At 42.4% G+C, this 15,551-nt stretch overlaps 1 protein-coding gene across 1 annotated transcript; it reads left to right on the top strand.

The window, feature by feature from the left end:
- The first annotated feature begins 4,903 nt into the window (after positions 1–4,903).
- gnmt (glycine N-methyltransferase) lies at positions 4,904–15,218 on the top strand. The gene is made up of 6 exons (XM_041848361.2): positions 4,904–5,268; positions 7,547–7,674; positions 9,132–9,245; positions 9,961–10,103; positions 13,177–13,295; positions 14,961–15,218. The coding sequence occupies exons 1-6, from the start codon at positions 5,060–5,062 to the stop codon at positions 15,130–15,132; spliced, it is 885 nt and encodes a 294-aa protein (XP_041704295.1). The 5' UTR covers positions 4,904–5,059; the 3' UTR covers positions 15,133–15,218.
- The last annotated feature ends 333 nt before the right edge of the window (positions 15,219–15,551 follow it).

The raw sequence follows: 15,551 nt of genomic DNA on the forward strand, positions 1-15,551 counted from the left end.
TAAGGGACGCCTTTTGGCTCAAGAAGAGCACCCAGAAGCAAAAGGACCTTTAACAAATAAAAGCAAGTGTTTGACCAATATAACATGAAGGAATACTCCATAATTGGGGTAAGTGGGAGTGTACTTCGTGTTCTTAATGCAGCACTATGTTGTGTGTATCTGAGGGAACACGTTTATATGGTTTGGTCATAGTACAGTGCTAAACTGTACTGTGTGTGTGTGTGTGTGTGTGTGTGTGTGTGTGTGTGTGTGTAGGCTATGTAATGTGACGTCATAAGTGTAACAGAGTTAAGAACGTACCGTAAGCTCACTCCACAGCTAGCTTGAACGGTAACTGATGGAGCTATCAAATTAGATATTTTTCAATAGCTCAAAAAGTTGGTACGTTGGCATGTGTCTTTGAGCAGAAGATAACTGGTTCGAGCCTGGTATGGGAACAGGAACAGTGGAGGAAGCTTAACTTTTAGCAGCACACTTATGTCTGTGTCACAAGCATTCTGGTGTGTGTTTGGGTTCATGCATGTCAATGCACCCGTGTGTGTGTGTTGTGTGCATGTAACTGTAAGTGTACATTACCAGGGGCTGCTTCCAAATGTGTGGCGAGCAGGCATTTTCCCCAGCACTTCTCAATTACAGTGAGGGAAGAAAGTATTTGATCCCCTGCTGATTTTGTACGTTTGCCCACTGACAAAGAAATGATCAATCTATAATTTTTATGGTAGGTTTACTTGAACAGTGAGAGACAGAATAACAACAACATTTCCAGAAAAACGCATGTCGAAAATGTTATGAATTGATTTGCATTTTAATGAGGGAAATAAGTATTTGACCCCTCTGCAAAACATGACTTACTACTTGGTGGCAAAACCCTTGTTGGCAATCACAGAGGTCAGATGTTTCTTGTAGTTGGCCACCAGGTTTGCACACATCTCAGGAGGGATTTTGTCCCACTCCTCTTTGCAGATCTTCTCCAAGTCATTAAGGTTTCGAGCCTGACGTTTGGCAACTCGAACCTTCAGCTCCCTCCACAGATTTTCTATGGGATTCATGTCTGGAGACTGGCTAGGCCACTCCAGGACCTTAATGTGCTTCTTCTTGAGCCACTCCTTTGTTGCCTTGGCCATGTGTTTTGGGTCATTGTCATGCTGGAATACCCATCCACGACTCATTTTCAATGCCCTGGCTGAGGGAAGGAGGTTCTCACCCAAGATTTGACGGTACATGGCCCTGTCCATCGTCCCTTTGATGCGGTGAAGTTGTCCTGTCCCCTTAGCAGAAAAACACCCCCAAAGCATAATGTTTCCACCTCCATGTTTGACAGTGGGGATGGTGTTCTTGGGGTCATAGGCAGCATTCCTCCTCCTCCAAACACGGTGAGTTGAGTTGATGCCAAAGAGCTCGATTTTGGTCTCATCTGACCATAACACTTTCACCCAGTTCTCCTCTGAATCATTCAGATGTTCATTGGCAAACTTCAGACGGGCCTGTATATGTGCTTTCTTGAGCAGGGGGACCTTGCGGGCGCTGCAGGATTTCAGTCCTTCACGGCGTAGTGTGTTACCAATTGTTTTCTTGGTGACTATGGTCCCAGCTGCCTTGAGATCATTGACAAGATCCTTCTGTGTAGTTCTGGGCTGATTCCACACCGTTCTCATGATCATTGCAACTCCACGAGGTGAGATCTTGCATGGAGCCCCAGGCCGAGGGAGATTGACAGTTATTTTGTGTTTCTTCCATTTGCGAATAATCGCACCAACTTTTGTCACCTTCTCACCAAGCTGCTTGCCGATGGTCTTGTAGCCCATTCCAGCCTTGTGTAGGTCTACAATCTTGTCCCTGACATCCTTGGAGAGCTCTTTGGTCTTGGCCATGGTGGAGAGTTTGGAATCTGATTGATTGCTTCTGTGTACAGGTGTCATTTATACAGGTAACAAACTGAGATTAGGAGCACTCCCTTTAAGAGTGTGCTCCTAATCTCAGCTCGTTACCTGTATAAAAGACACCTGGGAGCCAGAAATCTTTCTGATTGAGAGGGGGTCAAATACTTATTTCCCTCATTAAAATGCAAATCAATTTATAACATTTTTGACATGCATTTTTCTGGATTTTTTTGTTGTTATTCTGTCTCTCACTGTTCAAATAAACCTACCATTAAAATTATAGACTGATCATTTCTTTGTCAGTGGGCAAACGTACAAAATCAGCAGGGGATCAAATACGGGTCAGGCATGGTGCACGTCTATAAGAGCAGAGTGCGCTCTCCACTTTCCTCAGGTATTATTTTTAGCAAACGGGAAAAGAACTCCAGACAGAAATGTTGTGGCAGCTTACATCTAAATGATTTACGATCTGACATGCTGTATCAGTCTGTTCAACTGTAGGCTTTCTATGCGTCCTGTCCCATCTTGCCAGGGGAAATGAAGCAATACCTCTATAGCCTAAGCCAATTTGTTTTTGTGACGAGAATGTGAATGTGATCAAATTTGGATTATATTCAAACTTCGGATGGCTAGGCTACCTAGGACTTTTTTAATACAATCAACAAATTCGTACAGTGTATTCGGAAAGTATTCAGACCCCTTCAATTTTTTCACATTTTCTTATGTTACAGCCTTATTCTAAAATGGTTTAAATTGTTTTTCCAGATCCTCTCAAGCTCTGTCAGGATGGATGGGGAGTGTCGCTGCACAGCTATTTTCAGGTCTCTCCAGAGATGTTCAATGGGTTCAAGTCTGGGCTCTGGCTGGGCCACTCAAGGACATTGAGGCTTGTCCCAAAGCCACTCCTGCATTGTCAAGGCTGTGTGCTTAGGGTTGTTGTCCTGTTGGAAGGTGAACCTTCACCCCAGTCTGAGGTCCTGAGCGCTCTGGAGCAGGTTTTCATCAAGGATCTCGCTGTTCTTTGCTCCGTTCATCTTTCCCTCGATCCTGACTAGTCTCCCAGTCCCTGCCGCTGAAAAACATCCCCACAACATGATGCTGCCACCACCATGCTTCACCGTAGTGATGGTGCCAGACGTGGCACTTGGCACTCACGCCAAAGAGTTCAATCTTGGTTTCATCAGACCAGAGAATCTTGTTTCTCATGGTCTGAGAGTCTTAAGGTGCTTTTTGGCAAACTCCAAGTGGGCTGTCATGTGCTTTTTACTGAGGAGTGGCTTCTGTTTGGCCAATCTACCACAAAGGCCTGATTGGTGGAATGCTGCAGATATGGTTGTCCTTCTGGAAGTTTATCCCATCTCCACAGAGGAACTAGAGCTCTGTCAGAATGACCATTGGGTTCTTGGTCACCTCCCTGACCAAGGCCCTTCACCCCCGATTGCTCAGTTTGGCTGGGCAGCCAGCTCTAGGAAGAGTTGGTGGTTCCAAACTTCTTCCATTTAAGAGTGATGGAGGCCACTTTGTTCTTGGGGACCTTCAATGCTGCAGAATGTTTTGGGTACCTTTCCCCAGATCTGTTACTCGACACAATCCTGTCTCTGAGCTTTACGGACAATTCCTTCAACCTCATGGCTTGGTTTTTGCTCTGACATGCACTGTCAACTGTGGGACCTTAAATAGACAGTTGTGTGCCTTTCCAAATCATGTCGAATCAATTGAATTTACCACAGTTGGACTCCAATCAAGTTGTAGAAACATCTCAAGGATGATCAATGGAAACAGGATGCACCTGAGCTCAATTTCGAGTCTCATAGCAAAGGGTCTGAATACTTATGTAAATAAGGTATTTCTGTGTTTTATTTTTAATAGATTTGCAAAAGATTGTAAACTGTTTTCGCATTGTCATTGAGGTATTGTGTGTAGATTGCTGATGAAATTGTTTTATTTAATCCATTTTAGAATAAGGCTTTAATGTAACAAAATGCGAAAAAATACACCAAGTACTTGGTGATTCTACCCTGGCCTGGATAGTACAGGATCTGCCTGAACCAGAGGGTGGAGGGTCTGTGGTGAAGTCTACTGGCCAATCAGCATAGGAGGTGTCTACTCTCCTACACGCAGTTGGGTGGGGAGAGAAAACCTGCCTCATAAACAAGTCCATGTTGTGCTGTAAATTTTTGCAGACTAATAAAAAACTCACATCAAATAGACAAATGGTGTAATTGAAAACGTTTGATAGTGGTTAGGCCTACATAGTTTGTGTATTGTTGGACTTTGAAAAAACTACTTGTAGCATCAGTTCTTGATTGCAATTGTATTGTTAATTGCTTATAAATATAATAGGCTACAAATAAATTACGTTCAAAATGTTTCACTTAATTTAACCATACATTTCATTCAGAGGCCTCAACATCTGTTTTACTTCCATGCAACTGATGAAATACTAGATTTAGGGCGGATAATTTTGATACACGTTTCATTAGCTCATACGATTGAGGGAGTTCTATTAACCTGAGCCGCGGTGCACCGGGATATGGCCAGCAACGTGAAAGGGCAAAAGCGGTGAGGGAGGAGCGCCCTTATCAAATCGAACAGTAATCTGAGGCTCTCAGTCATGTTATCAACAAGGCAGCATGATGCTTCGTTCAGAAACATAACATTTTCCATAAAATATATCTTCACATTTTCAAACTTGTTTTCATTGCTAAGGCATATAAAGCCTTTTTATCAAAAGCAATAATTTTCGCATGTGAAAATAGAGAATCCTGGTCATTACTCCATTTGCTTAACCTACGTCACGGGGCACTTGGCTCACGCCCCTGTGGCAGCCCTGTTCCAAATCGCATGCAATCAATGCTAACCCGCTTCATCCACACCCGGAGCATGCCCGGACATTAATAGAACTCCTCAATGTTGGTGTGAGGGCTACGCCGTGTCCAATCAGAAAGAAGGCGTGAGTATACAGGAGTCTCATTGGCCTAAAGTTTCGCTTGCAGTTTATCTCTAGCTAGTATAAATACTAATAGCACCCATAAGACTTACGTCGAGAAAGGCTAGATAGAAAAATACGGATATTCGACATATAATAAATACCTCACTGTTTTCATAAACATTACAGTATTCTAGGATTTGATATTTCTGCACAAAGTAGAAGTCAGTGTGATCCTTGAAGATACAGAATGTCGGTCGACAGTGTTTTTCGAACGCGTTCTCTCGGCGTTGCTGCGGTGGGTCTTCCTGATCAGTATGCCGACGGAAAAGCAGCAAAAGTGTGGCAGCTGTACATCGGAGACACGCGGAGTAGAACGGAAGAATACAAAAGCTGGGTGGTGTCCCTGCTAAAACGACATGATGTGCAAAGGATACTGGATGTAGCCTGCGGCACAGGGTAGGCAATGTTGCCGATACAACTAGTATTTCTGAACTGTACATTTCTCCGTACACAACAGCTTGTTCGCCCTCGTAGGCCACTGCAAACATCACTATAATAAGCATATAACACATCGAGCACTTAACAACCTTTCATTTTGACTTGTGGTTCTTATTGCATCGTCTCTTTAGTGTCTAGCCTTTGGATAGGCCTTGATTGCAGTTGCTGAAATATTCCATTAGTTGCCACCTGCTTTTGTGGCAGCCTACATTGCAGAAAAAGAAGCATCGTGTGTATTAGCTAGATAAAACAGCCTTCAACGAATATAAAGCACATTTTATCTGCGGAAATGTAGGCCTTCTTAAGATAATCTGCTCAGTGTTGAATCTTGATGTATTATAATAAATTGGTGTATTGTTAAATAGGAAGGATAAACTTACTACCTGTGAAGAGATGTTGGTTTTCATTATGGGTCCCTATTTAGGGCATAGTCTACAGAATTTGAGGAACTACCTGTGCGTTTAAGTTATGAAACCTCACTCCTAAAAAGACTGTAAAAGTTATCAAAAAAAGCAACAGCAGGTTGCCGTGCACTGCAGTTACTTTACTTTTAGCAGTTCCTTTTAGCTGTACCTCTTTTTCAATGCTTAACTGCTCCTCTGTAGTGGTGCAGGTGCAACGTTTTGGCATGCATACCAAATGTTCACTCATGCAGAAGTAAAATGTGGAGCGGTTTTCAGATTGGCTGGACAGATGGGGCTACTCACACCCCTGAAAAAAGTACAAGTTGCAGGTTGGAATAGCCCAAATCCAGCACATCAAGTTGATAAAGTCCATGGAATAGCCCATCTAAACCTTCTGTAAGGGTGTGTACTGGGCAAAAGTGAGTCAGTGCTTTGCACTAATATTGGCCTGATAGTTTTGACTGGTTTTCCTCCACACAGATAGTGTATCTCTGTTTTTGGAGGTCAAATAATCTGGGAAGCTGCTAGTCGTCAACATGTTTTTCCAAATGTTGTAAACTTCTTTCATCCGGCTTTCGGTTATCTCGCCGTTGGGATGTGGTCCCCCTCTCTGAATAGGCCATAGATTATTGGAAACAAAGGCATGTTGCATTGGCAAAGACATGATCGTCAACGCGAAAGCCTACATAAGTGTCAGGATTGTGTATATTGTATAGAAAACGCTTTGCCATTGTGCAATGTAGTAAATAACTTCATCTCTTGCATCGAATTTAACAAGCCAGTAGTTGATGATGTCTTTTCACATGTCTCGTCAACTGCGGTAGCACTGACCATGGGGCCTCTGAAATCCATAATTAGTAAGTAGATGAATTGGAAAAGATTTTGACTGGCTCAGTCCAGACATAATGTGTTAGCCTAATCATTGTACCATTGCCACACTTGATATCCAGTTGGTTTGTACAGTAGTCACTATCTGGTGTACTCTTCTTCTGAGCTAATTTGAGTAATGGTCCTAACACACATCCTCATTCACATAGCGAACAGTGTGGCAGTTGTAGAATCATCCTCATTTCCAAGGAGTAACCCATGTTTATACGAACATACCGGGCAGAGTAGTGCAGTAGACCTTTTGAGTTTGGCCGCACTCTCGCAACTGTGCCCTGGTATCTCCCATAGTAAACATGCTTGGTGGAACTGGATTATTTAGGAGTGTCCCCCGCTATAGGCTATTTGGGGCTTTTGGAATGTTCTACCATAGCAAACCATCTAGTTGTTTTGTCATTGGATCTACTTGTATACTCTTGCTCTCTGAGTACTGAATCCCTCTTCTCAACCAATGATACAGTGAGTGTGACTAATTTTGAACTGCCAATGCTGTTTTGTTTTGTGTCACAACTGTCTACTATGGACTGCCAGCTCAGCAAAAGCTTGACCACAGGTCCACCCCATTCACAAATGTTTCTATAGCGTGTTCGCCGTCCACTAAAATGTATGAGCATTGGCTTTAACAAACCTGTTGCAGGTGTCACTATACATTTTGGTCATCCTTTGCAATGTGTTTTTTTTGTCAACCAGACTGTTTACCTTTGTAACCTTAGCAACACACTGAATGAGTGACACACCCAACAAAAGCACGATAGTTTGGCTTATGACCATTTAAGGATTAGGTAGCTGATGCTAGCTTAGTTTAGCCCAAAGATAGCCCACTTCATATAGGCCTATGTGGTTTTGTTACTGCCAAATGTACACCTGAAGTTCCCCTTGAAGGTTAAATAAGCAAATCATTATAGTCAGTTCAAAACCCAATAGCAATGGGTTTTGGTTTATTGCAGAGTGGACTCCATCATGTTGGTGGAGGAGGGATTCAAGATGACGAGCGTGGACGCCAGTGACAAAATGCTCAAGTACGCCCTGAAGGAAAGGTGGGAGAGAAGAAAAGAGTGTGCCTTTGACCAATGGGGTGAGTAGTGGGGGTGTGTCTAACTGAGATTCAAACCTGGGTCTCCTGTGCGCAACAATGCTTTGTTAGTAGGGATGCACATTTCGGTACATTTTCTTGCTTACTAACTAACCCTCATTAACCGGTCAACAAACGGTAAACATTTTTCCAAACAGTAAAATGACTTGACCAACAGAAAATACTATTAGAGCTCTGTATATAATGATGAGATGCTTATGTTTCCTCCCTAACAATGGGAGTCGGCCCAAGGCGGGAAGGCAGGCGACAAGCTTAGGCCCAAAATAATAGGGGCTTATTTTGGACAGATTTTGGCGAGCGTGAAACCTCTCGCTTTGCCTCTTCCTTTCTGATACTATGCATGCATACAAGGACCGGACATTTGTCATTAAGAGCTTAATGGAAACATGCAACAATAGCAAGGCTATAGCCTATTATTGAACATGCAACTCCTGTAATGAAGCAGCTAATAAAACTTAATTTTCAAACACTTGCCAAAATGCAACTTGTGGGAAACACCGTTCTAAACCTAATGCGAGCAGTTGTGACCGAGATTTAAATCTCTGTTAGAAACTTAGAAAGAGGGGGAATCTAAAAGCAACCGCTATAATGGGTTGCTAATATGACTAGTTTTGTGCCTTTGGCTTCTGGACAACGAAAGAAAGTTGATATGTAAACCAGTAGAACAGGAGAGAAATGCTGTTGATGGCATGAGGAATTCTTATAAAATAATTGCCTACACGTTTCTACGTGTGGATTTTCCCAAGGCTACTTTGAAGCAAGGTAAGACGTGCCTCATTATTTGAAGTAAAGTATAACATTCAGGTATCAAAATATTATACTACCTCAAGATCACATTGCAAAGTGGTGGTGACACGCTGATAGTCAATGCTAGGCAGGCTATAGCCTACACACCCGAATGGGAGGTGCGCTTTAATTACGAGTTGAGAAATATAAATAGCTCCTTTTAATCATGGTCACAAGTTTTAACACGCTATTGCATTTAGAATTGTTATTTGTTGCGCAATGACTGGCCTTACAAAAGCAGGTTTCACTCCAGTAGCCTACAGACTTTTTGAGGAGCTACTCATGCTCTCTGACAGGTCGTAGGCTCTGTATGCTGTGGTCGTTTCAGAAGATGCATGATGACTAACGAAAATACACGCGCCAATTTAACTCCACAAAATTATGCAATTTACCCTATAGTCTGATAAGCATGACCAGTCAAATTTATTTTTGGGGGCTAACTGATTAACGGTTAGCAGTTAACATCTCTATTTGTTGGCCGCTGAGCTAAAGCTTAGGCAGAGCTAACACAAGTCCTCAGCTTTCTTAATAGGTATTAAACTAGGAGGGAAGATGTCAAAGAAAATACTCTAGACCTCTTGTTGGGGATAAAATCCACCTAAATGTAATTTCTTAATTTTGTTCCTCTTTTTCCTTACCCTCCTCTCCTCCAGTGATCGAAGAGGCCAACTGGCTGACGTTAACAGAAGATGTGCAGAAGCCAGGGAACGGGTTTGATGCAGTCATCTGCCTGGGAAACTCCTTCGCTCACTTGCCAGACTTCAAAGGTGAGTAAGGGGCAGGCAGCCACTATTGTCATTGCATAACTTATTTTGGACTAACAAGTAACTTATTTATGCACTCTTTGAAGATGTATGGTTCTTGGTACTTTATTATTGGACCTTCTCTGTGTTGGGATGGAACAAAAACCTGCACTTTGTGTAGCTTTGCAGGACCGGGATGATATCTGACATTGCAAGTATTAATTGATAGTGCTGTTATAACAGTATTAGAAACAGTATAAGTGCTAGTAACAGTATACAAGTAATGCACTCCCCCCACACATACGACATGCAGACACGCAGTCATCTCATTTAAACCCCCCAAATATTCAAGAAAGCCTATAGCCTATGGTCCATGATTGACTCCGTCTACCCTTCCTTCTGTGCCTTACCAGTTTCTTATGTGTGTCCCCTAACCCTTACCCAGGTCCATATCCTATTCCAACCCTACCCCTTAAACCTAAACCCTTACCATAAACCGGGTTTGTATCCTGTACCCAACCCCTCCCTCTTTATCTGTCCTGTTTTGTCTTGTCCTTTGATTTTAAATTGCAATTTTGATTGATGCACTTGTTTTATGTAGACCTACCTTTAATGTCAGATGTCCTTGAGTGTCTTGAAAGATAAAATGTATTATAAATTTTTTGGGTAGTAAGTTACTACTAGTAACAGTATATTGATTGGTTTGTGGTTAAGATGTATTGATGCTTGTCTATCCCAGGGGACCAGAGTGATCAGAAGTTAGCCCTGCAGAACATCGCCAGCATGGTGAAACCAGGGGGCATCCTAATCATCGACCACCGTAACTACGACTACATTCTGGAGACAGGCAGAGCGCCCCAGGGCAAGAACATCTACTACAAGGTACTAAACAAATTGAGGAACGTTGCATGCAGATAATACCATAAGTATCAGCAGTGGCTGGCATATCTATTCGTCTATTTCAATCCATCTGTCTATTGTATTAATTTGTCCGTCTGTCCTGTCCTGACCATCCATCCGTTCTTCCATCTTATCTCTCTATCAAGTTACCCACCCTTTTATTTAGTTAATTTGTTGTTTTGAGAGGGATGGCCTGTATCACCGTCAAGGTGAAAAATCTGTTGATGTGCCCTTGAGCAAAGCACATAACCCTAATTTGCTCCAGGAGGTGCTGTATTACTCTGAGTGCTGTAAAACAACACATTTCACTGCATATACAGTGGGGAAAAAAAGTATTTAGTCAGCCACCAATTGTGCAAGTTCTCCCACTTAAAAAGATGAGAGAGGCCTGTCATTTTCATCATAGGTACACGTCAACTATGACAGACAAAATGAGAAAAGAAAATCCAGATAATCACATTGTAGGATTTTTTATGAATTTATTTGCAAATTATGGTGGAAAATAAGTATTTGGTCAATAACAAAAGTTTCTCAATACTTTGTTATATACCCTTTGTTGGCAATGACACAGGTCAAACGTTTTCTGTAAGTCTTCACAAGGTTTTCACACACTGTTGCTGGTATTTTGGCCCATTCCTCCATGCAGATATCCTCTAGAGCAGTGATGTTTTGGGGCTGTCGCTGGGCAACACGGACTTTCAACTCCCTCCAAAGATTTTCTATGGGGTTGAGATCTGGAGACTGGCTAGGCCACTCCAGGACCATGAAATGCTTCTTACGAAGCCACTCCTTCGTTGCCCGGGCGGTGTGTTTGTGATTATTGTCATGCTGAAAGACCCAGCCACGTTTCATCTTCAATGCCCTTGCTGATGGAAGGAGGTTTTCACTCAAAATCTCACGATACATGGCCCCATTCATTCTTTCCTTTACACGGATCAGTTGTCCTGGTCCCTTTGCAGAAAAACACCCCCAAAGCATGATGTTTCCACCCCCATGCTTCACAGTAGGTATGGTGTTCTTTGGATGCAACTCAGCATTCTTTGTCCTCCAAACACGACGAGTTGAGTTTTTACCAAAAAGTTATATTTTGGTTTCATCTGACCATATGACATTCTCCCAATCCTCTTCTGGATCATCCAAATGCAGTCTAGCAAACTTCAGACCGGGCCTGGACATGTACTGGCTTAAGCAGGGGGACACGTCTGGCACTGCAGGATTTGAGTCCCTGGCGGCGTAGTGTGTTACTGATGGTAGGCTTTGTTACTTTGGTCCCAGCTCTCTGCAGGTCATTCACTAGGTCCCCCCGTGTGGTTCTGGGATTTTTGCTCACCGTTCTTGTGATCATTTTGACCCCACGGGGTGAGATCTTGCGCGGAGCCCCAGATCGAGGGAGATTATCTGTGGTCTTGTATGTCTTCCATTTCCTAATAATTGCTCCCACAGTTGATTTCTTCAAACCAAGCTGCTTAGCTATTGCAGATTCAGTCTTCCCAGCCTGGTGCAGGTCTACAATTTTGTTTCTGGTGTCCTTTGACAGCTCTTTAGTCTTGGCCATAGTGGAGTTTGGAGTGTGACTGTTTGAGGTCGTGGACAGGTGTCTTTTATACTGATAACAAGTTCAAACAGGTGCCATTAATACAGGTAACGAGTGGAGGACAGAGGAGCCTCTTAAAGAAGAAGTTACAGGTCTGTGAGAGCCAGAAATCTTGCTTGTTTGTAGGTGACCAAATACTTATTTTCCACCATAATTTGCAAATAAATTCATAAAAAATCCTACAATGTGATTTTCTGGAATTTTTTTCCTCAATTTGTCTGTCATAGTTGACGTGTACCTATGATGACAATTACAGGCCTCTCTCATCTTTTGTGTATGGGTGGTCCCGGGGATCGAACCCACTACCCTGGCGTTACAAGCGCCGTGCTCTACCAGCTGAGCTACAGAGGACCATTTAGTATCCCTATTTGTGAACTTTCACTCCCTTCAATATAAATAAACAATAGTTCCTAAAGGTAAAGTGATATTGCACCACTCACGCAATCACTAGTACACATTGCCATTCTGATTGTAACATAGTTTATGCCAAGCCTTGTTGGTCAAGAAAATATAAAACATAAAGACATTAAACTTATTTTTTTCACTAAAATGTTGTGCAAGAAACTGAAGCTGTCTCGGTTTAAAACGTAAAAAGTGGTTGGTCGGTGAAAGCCTATGTCAGCGGTTCTCAACATGTGATAGTAGTACCCCTGGGGGTTACCTGGCCTATCCACAGGAGGTACTTGAAGACTCATAAATGCCTCTGCATCAGTTGCACATGAGGGGGTACTTCGGGTAAAATGTGACTGGGAGTTGAGTAACCTAAAGTAGCTTGAGAACCACTGGTCTATGTGGTAGAGGAAGAAGAGTCATTCGGACACAGTAATTTATGGGGAGGCTATTCCTGCCAAAACTGGCCAGCAGATGAGCTTTAGGCATAAATCTCCCTAAAGCCTGCCGGATATTGTCTTTGCAATGGAAATAGTTTCAGAGTGCAGGAAAGTCGATGCAGATTTCATTGAACCCAATGCCCTGATAGAAGCAGACTGGCGTCTACAAGGGTTTTATTTCTTAGGCCTGCTTAAAAATGAATGCACATGCTTTCATAGATACTCACTCATTCTTAAAGTCTGGTAAGGTGCAGCCTATGAATACGGCCAAGTAAACAGTCGTTAAGCAAATTCAACCCACTTATGGCAAAAGTACCAGTGTCAGCGCCCAAGGTCTTGTAGATCCATAGCAACAGCTTCCTTATTTTTCCGTAATTAGTTAGCAGTAGGACCTTGCTATCAACATAACATTTGTTTATGCTCCTATATTGGCAACTGAAGGGTTACAGATGTGTTGTCTTCTGTACTATTTTACACCAATATACTGTAGTTATAATAAAAAGTAATGAGTTCTCTTACATGCTAGTGTGTGCATCCATGCCTCGGTATTATGCTGTATGCGTGTCCTTATCCATACTGTTTTGTGACTAACTGCCGTGGTGTGTGTGTGTGCCCGTGCGTCATGTTTCAGAGTGATCTTACTCAGGACATCACCACCTCTGTGCTGTGGGTTGACAACAAGCCTCACATGATCACCCTGGACTACACCGTACAGGTGCCAGAGGGCCCACAGAGTTCCCCCGAACTCAGGTACAGCTACTTACATCAGTAGCATTATGATGTAGTCATAATGCATTGTAAAACTTGTCATAAGCACATACAGATACGGTGAAATATATTGACACCCTTACACTTTACAATGGAGTGCAATGGAGCACGTTCTGTTTTCTCTTTTCAAAACATGTTGAATAGCTATTTTTACCCAGTAGGCACCTGCAATTTACCACGTGAAATAAATGACACAGTAAATTAGATTACTTGCCTCCAACCAAATCCATAATATTGTAAAGTGTAAAATCTTAATTTCGTTTTATATTTTTTTGTTCTTGGTCCTGTGCAGTTGTAAATAAAACAATTACACGTGTGAACAAAAGTTATTTTTTTTATTTTCAACTTATTTTATAAGAAATACTAAATCGTGCAAAGGTGCCAATATATACTGAACAAAAATATAAACGCAACATGGAACAATTTCAATGATTTTACTGAGGTACAGTTCATAAGGAAACCAGTCAATTTAAATAAATAAATTAGGCCCTAATCTATGGATTTCACATGACTGGGCAGGGGCGCAGCCATGGGTGGGCCTGGGAGGGCATCAGCCCACCCATATGGGAGCAAGGCCCACTCACTGGGGAGCCAGGCACAGCCAATCAGAATGAGTTTTTCCCCACAAAAGGGCTTTATTACAGACAGAAATACTCCTCAGCTCTCCGGGTGGCTGGTCTCAGATCATCCCGCAGGTGAAGAAGCCGGATGTGGAGGTCCTGGGCTGGTGTGGTTACACATGGTCTGCTGTTGTGAGGCCGGTTGGACGTACTGCCAAATTCTCTAAAACAATGTTGGAGGCGGCTTATGGTAGAGAAATTAACATTAAATTCTCTGGCAACAGCTCTGGTGGACATTCCTGCACTCAGCATGCCAATTGCACACTCCCTCAACTTGAGCCATCTGTGGCATTGTTGTGTGACAACTGCATATTTTAGTTACCATTTATTGTCCCCAGCACAAGGTGCACCTGTGTACTGATCATGCTCTTTTAATCAGCTTTTTGATATGCCACACCTGGTAGGTGGATTGATTATCTTGGCAACAGGGATGTAAACAAAATTGTGCACAATATTAGATAAATACGATTTTTGTAAGTGTGGAAAATTTCGGGCATCTTTTATTTCAGCTCATGAAACATGGGACCAACACTTTACATGTTGCGTTTATATTTTTGCTCAGTGTATTTGTGCCTTATAATGTCTTTGTATTCTCATGGGTTACTGTCGTCCATTTTGAGTTAGTTGAAAAATTGCCACAAAAATATTACACACTATGAATTATGCATCCATTTTTAATAGGCCATAATACATTACACTTGTTGGCTTTAAGAAAAGCCACAAGTCAGTTTTAAGGGGTAGTTTAATTCAAAAGTTCATGGAAGCTTTTTCATTTCTTTGTCTACATTTCATTTTACTTAAGTTTTGGAAGGGGAAAGTCATTTTCATACCAGGATTTGGACTATGTATTGTCAGTGCGTGTATAAAAACTGAATTTGGACTATTAGCATGGACCCACAGGTATTAACACCTCATGGCCAAGGTTCCTTATTATTTCCCATCAGAAGACAGGAGAGGAGGGTTGTTGGCTAGGAGTGTTGTAAGCGTGATCCCCCATTTTATGCCTTGTGTCTGTGTGTTCCCGCAGCAAATTCCGCCTGTCCTATTACCCTCACCGTATTGACAACTTTAAAGAGATCCTGATGGGAGCCTTCCACGGGAAGTGTGAGCACAGTGTCTACGGCGACTTCAAGAACTACACCCCCGGCCAGAGCCAGGCCCCCTGCTACTTCATCCACGTGGTCAAGAAGACCGCTTAGTAACCCCACCAAACTTTCCCACGATTTTGTATCTCCAACCCCCATTATTCCTCCCTACATTTTCTGTCGTGTCTGTCTTCTGCTGACCCTTCTGTTCAAACCGCCTCTTCTCCCTTTCTGAACCAAAACAAACCTGAGCCCAAATGCTGTGGCGGTCATGAAATGTTGTCAGCCGTGGCGTGTCAAGCAAATAACTGCCGTCTCACAGTAATTTACAGTTATTTAACATAAACACGTTTAGCATCTCCTGGCTTCCACGCATAGCCTTCAAGCCACTGATGCAGACCTTTTGGAACATCTACATTTAATCACAACTCTAATAAATACACTTAATATAGCCTACACATCACAATATATCCATTATTTATTTTAGACGGGTCTAAAGAAACATGATATGAAGAAAATGTATAGCGTACTCT

Source organism: Coregonus clupeaformis, unplaced genomic scaffold, assembly GCF_020615455.1.
Source record: "Coregonus clupeaformis isolate EN_2021a unplaced genomic scaffold, ASM2061545v1 scaf0307, whole genome shotgun sequence".
NCBI lineage: Eukaryota > Metazoa > Chordata > Actinopteri > Salmoniformes > Salmonidae > Coregonus > Coregonus clupeaformis.

Coding starts and splice junctions, on each gene's coding strand:
- gnmt (XM_041848361.2), top strand. CDS start 5,060: ATGTCGGTCGACAGTGTTTTTCGAACGCGTTCTCTCGGCGTTGCTGCG. Junction 10,104..13,176: donor GCAAGAACATCTACTACAAG/GTACTAAACAAA, acceptor GTCATGTTTCAG/AGTGATCTTACTCAGGACAT. Junction 13,296..14,960: donor CAGAGTTCCCCCGAACTCAG/GTACAGCTACTT, acceptor GTGTTCCCGCAG/CAAATTCCGCCTGTCCTATT.